At 40.4% G+C, this 2,500-nt stretch overlaps 1 protein-coding gene across 1 annotated transcript in view; it reads right to left on the reverse strand.

The window, feature by feature from the left end:
• The window catches only part of kif28 (kinesin family member 28), a 14,847-nt gene that overhangs the window by 7,683 nt on the left and 4,664 nt on the right, over positions 1-2,500 (reverse strand). Inside the window, exon 7 of the mRNA XM_047821511.1 lies at positions 1,334-1,445. Within this exon, the coding sequence (XP_047677467.1) occupies positions 1,334-1,445 (112 nt within the window). The remainder of the gene's footprint in view (positions 1-1,333; positions 1,446-2,500) is intronic.

Consider the following 2,500-nt stretch of genomic DNA (forward strand, 5'->3'; position numbering starts at 1 on the left):
TCTGTGTGTAGCTCTGTGTGTATCTGTGTGTAGCTCTGTGTGTAGCTCAGTGTGTAGCTCTGTGTGTATCTGTGTGTAGCTCTGTGTGTAGCTCTGTGTGTAGCTCTGTGTGTATCTGTGTGTAGCTCAGCGTGTATCTGTGTGTAGCTCTGTGTGTAGCTCAGTGTGTATCTGTGTGTAGCTCTGTGTGTAGCTCTGTGTGTAGCTCAGTGTGTAGCTCAGTGTGTAGCTCTGTGTGTAGCTCTGTGTGTATCTGTGTGTAGCTCTGTGTGTATCTGTGTGTAGCTCAGTGTGTATCTGTGTGTAGCTCAGTGTGTATCTGTGTGTAGCTCAGTGTGTAGCTCTGAGTGTAGCTCTGTGTGTATCTCTGTGTGTAGCTCTGTGTGTATCTGTGTGTAGCTCTGTGTGTAGCTCTGTGTGTAGCTCAGTGTGTAGCTCTGTGTGTAGCTCTGTGTGTAGCTCAGTGTGTAGCTCTGTGTGTAGCTCTGTGTGTATCTGTAGCTCAGTGTGTATCTGTGTGTAGCTCAGTGTGTAGCTCTGTGTGTAGCTCTGTGTGTATCTGTGTGTAGCTCTGTGTGTATCTGTGTGTAGCTCAGTGTGTATCTGTGTGTAGCTCTGTGTGTATCTGTAGCTCTGTGTGTATCTGTGTGTAGCTCAGTGTGTAGCTCTGTGTGTATCTGTGTGTAGCTCAGTGTGTAGCTCTGTGTGTAGCTCTGTGTGTATCTGTGTGTAGCTCTGTGTGTATCTGTGTGTAGCTCTGTGTGTATCTGTGTGTAGCTCTGTGTGTAGCTCAGTGTGTAGCTCTGTGTGTAGCTCTGAGTGTATCTGTGTGTAGCTCTGTGTGTAGCTCAGTGTGTAGCTCTGTGTGTATCTGTGTGTAGCTCTGTGTGTATCTGTGTGTAGCTCTGAGTGTATCTGTGTGTAGCTCTGTGTGTAGCTCAGTGTGTAGCTCTGTGTGTAGCTCTGTGTGTATCTGTGTGTAGCTCTGTGTGTATCTGTGTGTAGCTCTGTGTGTATCTGTGTGTAGCTCTGTGTGTAGCTCTGTGTGTAGCTCTGTGTGTATCTGTGTGTAGCTCTGTGTGTAGCTCAGTGTGTAGCTCTGTGTGTATCTGTGTGTAGCTCTGTGTGTATCTGTGTGTAGCTCTGAGTGTATCTGTGTGTAGCTCTGTGTGTAGCTCAGTGTGTAGCTCTGTGTGTAGCTCTGTGTGTATCTGTGTGTAGCTCTGTGTGTATCTGTGTGTAGCTCTGTGTGTAGCTCTGTGTGTAGCTCTGTGTGTATCTGTGTGTAGCTCTGAGTGTCAGCAGGAACAAACTGTGTATATAATAATGACACCATGACGGTGCGGCTGTTTCCTCCCAGCGCTGACTGCAGGAGTTTAGTGAGAACAGAGTCTCTGTATGGGACGTAAACCGCTCTCCTCCCCAGGGCCACTTCTGCTAGAGCACTACAGAGTAAACACAGTAACACAAAGAGGAAATAAACACTAACACAAAGAGGAAATAAACACTAACACAAAGAGGAAATAAACAGTAACACAAAGAGGAAATAAACAGTAACACAAAGAGGAAATAAACAGTAACACAAAGAGGAAATGAACACTAACACAAAGAGGAAATAAACACAATAACACAAAGAGGAAATAAACACAATAACACAAAGAGGAAATAAACACTAACACAAAGAGGAAATAAACACTAACACAAAGAGGAAATAAACACTAACACAAAGAGGAAATAAACACAATAACACAAAGAGGAAATAAACACTAACACACTAACACAAAGAGGAAATAAACACTAACACAAAGAGGAAATAAACACAATAACACAAAGAGGAAATAAACACTAACACAAAGAGGAAATAAACACTAACACAAAGAGGAAATAAACACAGTAACACAAAGAGGAAATAAACACAGTAACACAAAGAGGAAATAAACACTAACACAAAGAGGAAATAAACACAATAACACAAAGAGGAAATAAACACTAACACACTAACACAAAGAGGAAATAAACACTAACACAAAGAGGAAATAAACACAATAACACAAAGAGGAAATAAACACTAACACAAAGAGGAAATAAACACTAACACAAAGAGGAAATAAACACAGTAACACAAAGAGGAAATAAACACTAACACAAAGAGGAAATAAACACAGTAACACAAAGAGGAAATAAACACAATAACACAAAGAGGAAATAAACACAATAACACAAAGAGGAAATAAACACTAACACAAAGAGGAAATAAACACTAACACAAAGAGGAAATAAACACTAACACAAAAAGGAAATAAACACTAACACAAAGAGGAAATAAACAGTAACACAAAGAGGAAATAAACACTAACACAAAGAGGAAATAAACACAATAACACAAAGAGGAAATAAACACAATAACACACAGAGGAAATAAACACTAACACAAAGAGGAAATAAACACTAACACAAAGAGGAAATAAACACTAACACAAAGAGGAAATAAACAGTAACA

The sequence above is a fragment of the Tachysurus fulvidraco genome, chromosome 12, assembly GCF_022655615.1.
Source record: "Tachysurus fulvidraco isolate hzauxx_2018 chromosome 12, HZAU_PFXX_2.0, whole genome shotgun sequence".
NCBI lineage: Eukaryota > Metazoa > Chordata > Actinopteri > Siluriformes > Bagridae > Tachysurus > Tachysurus fulvidraco.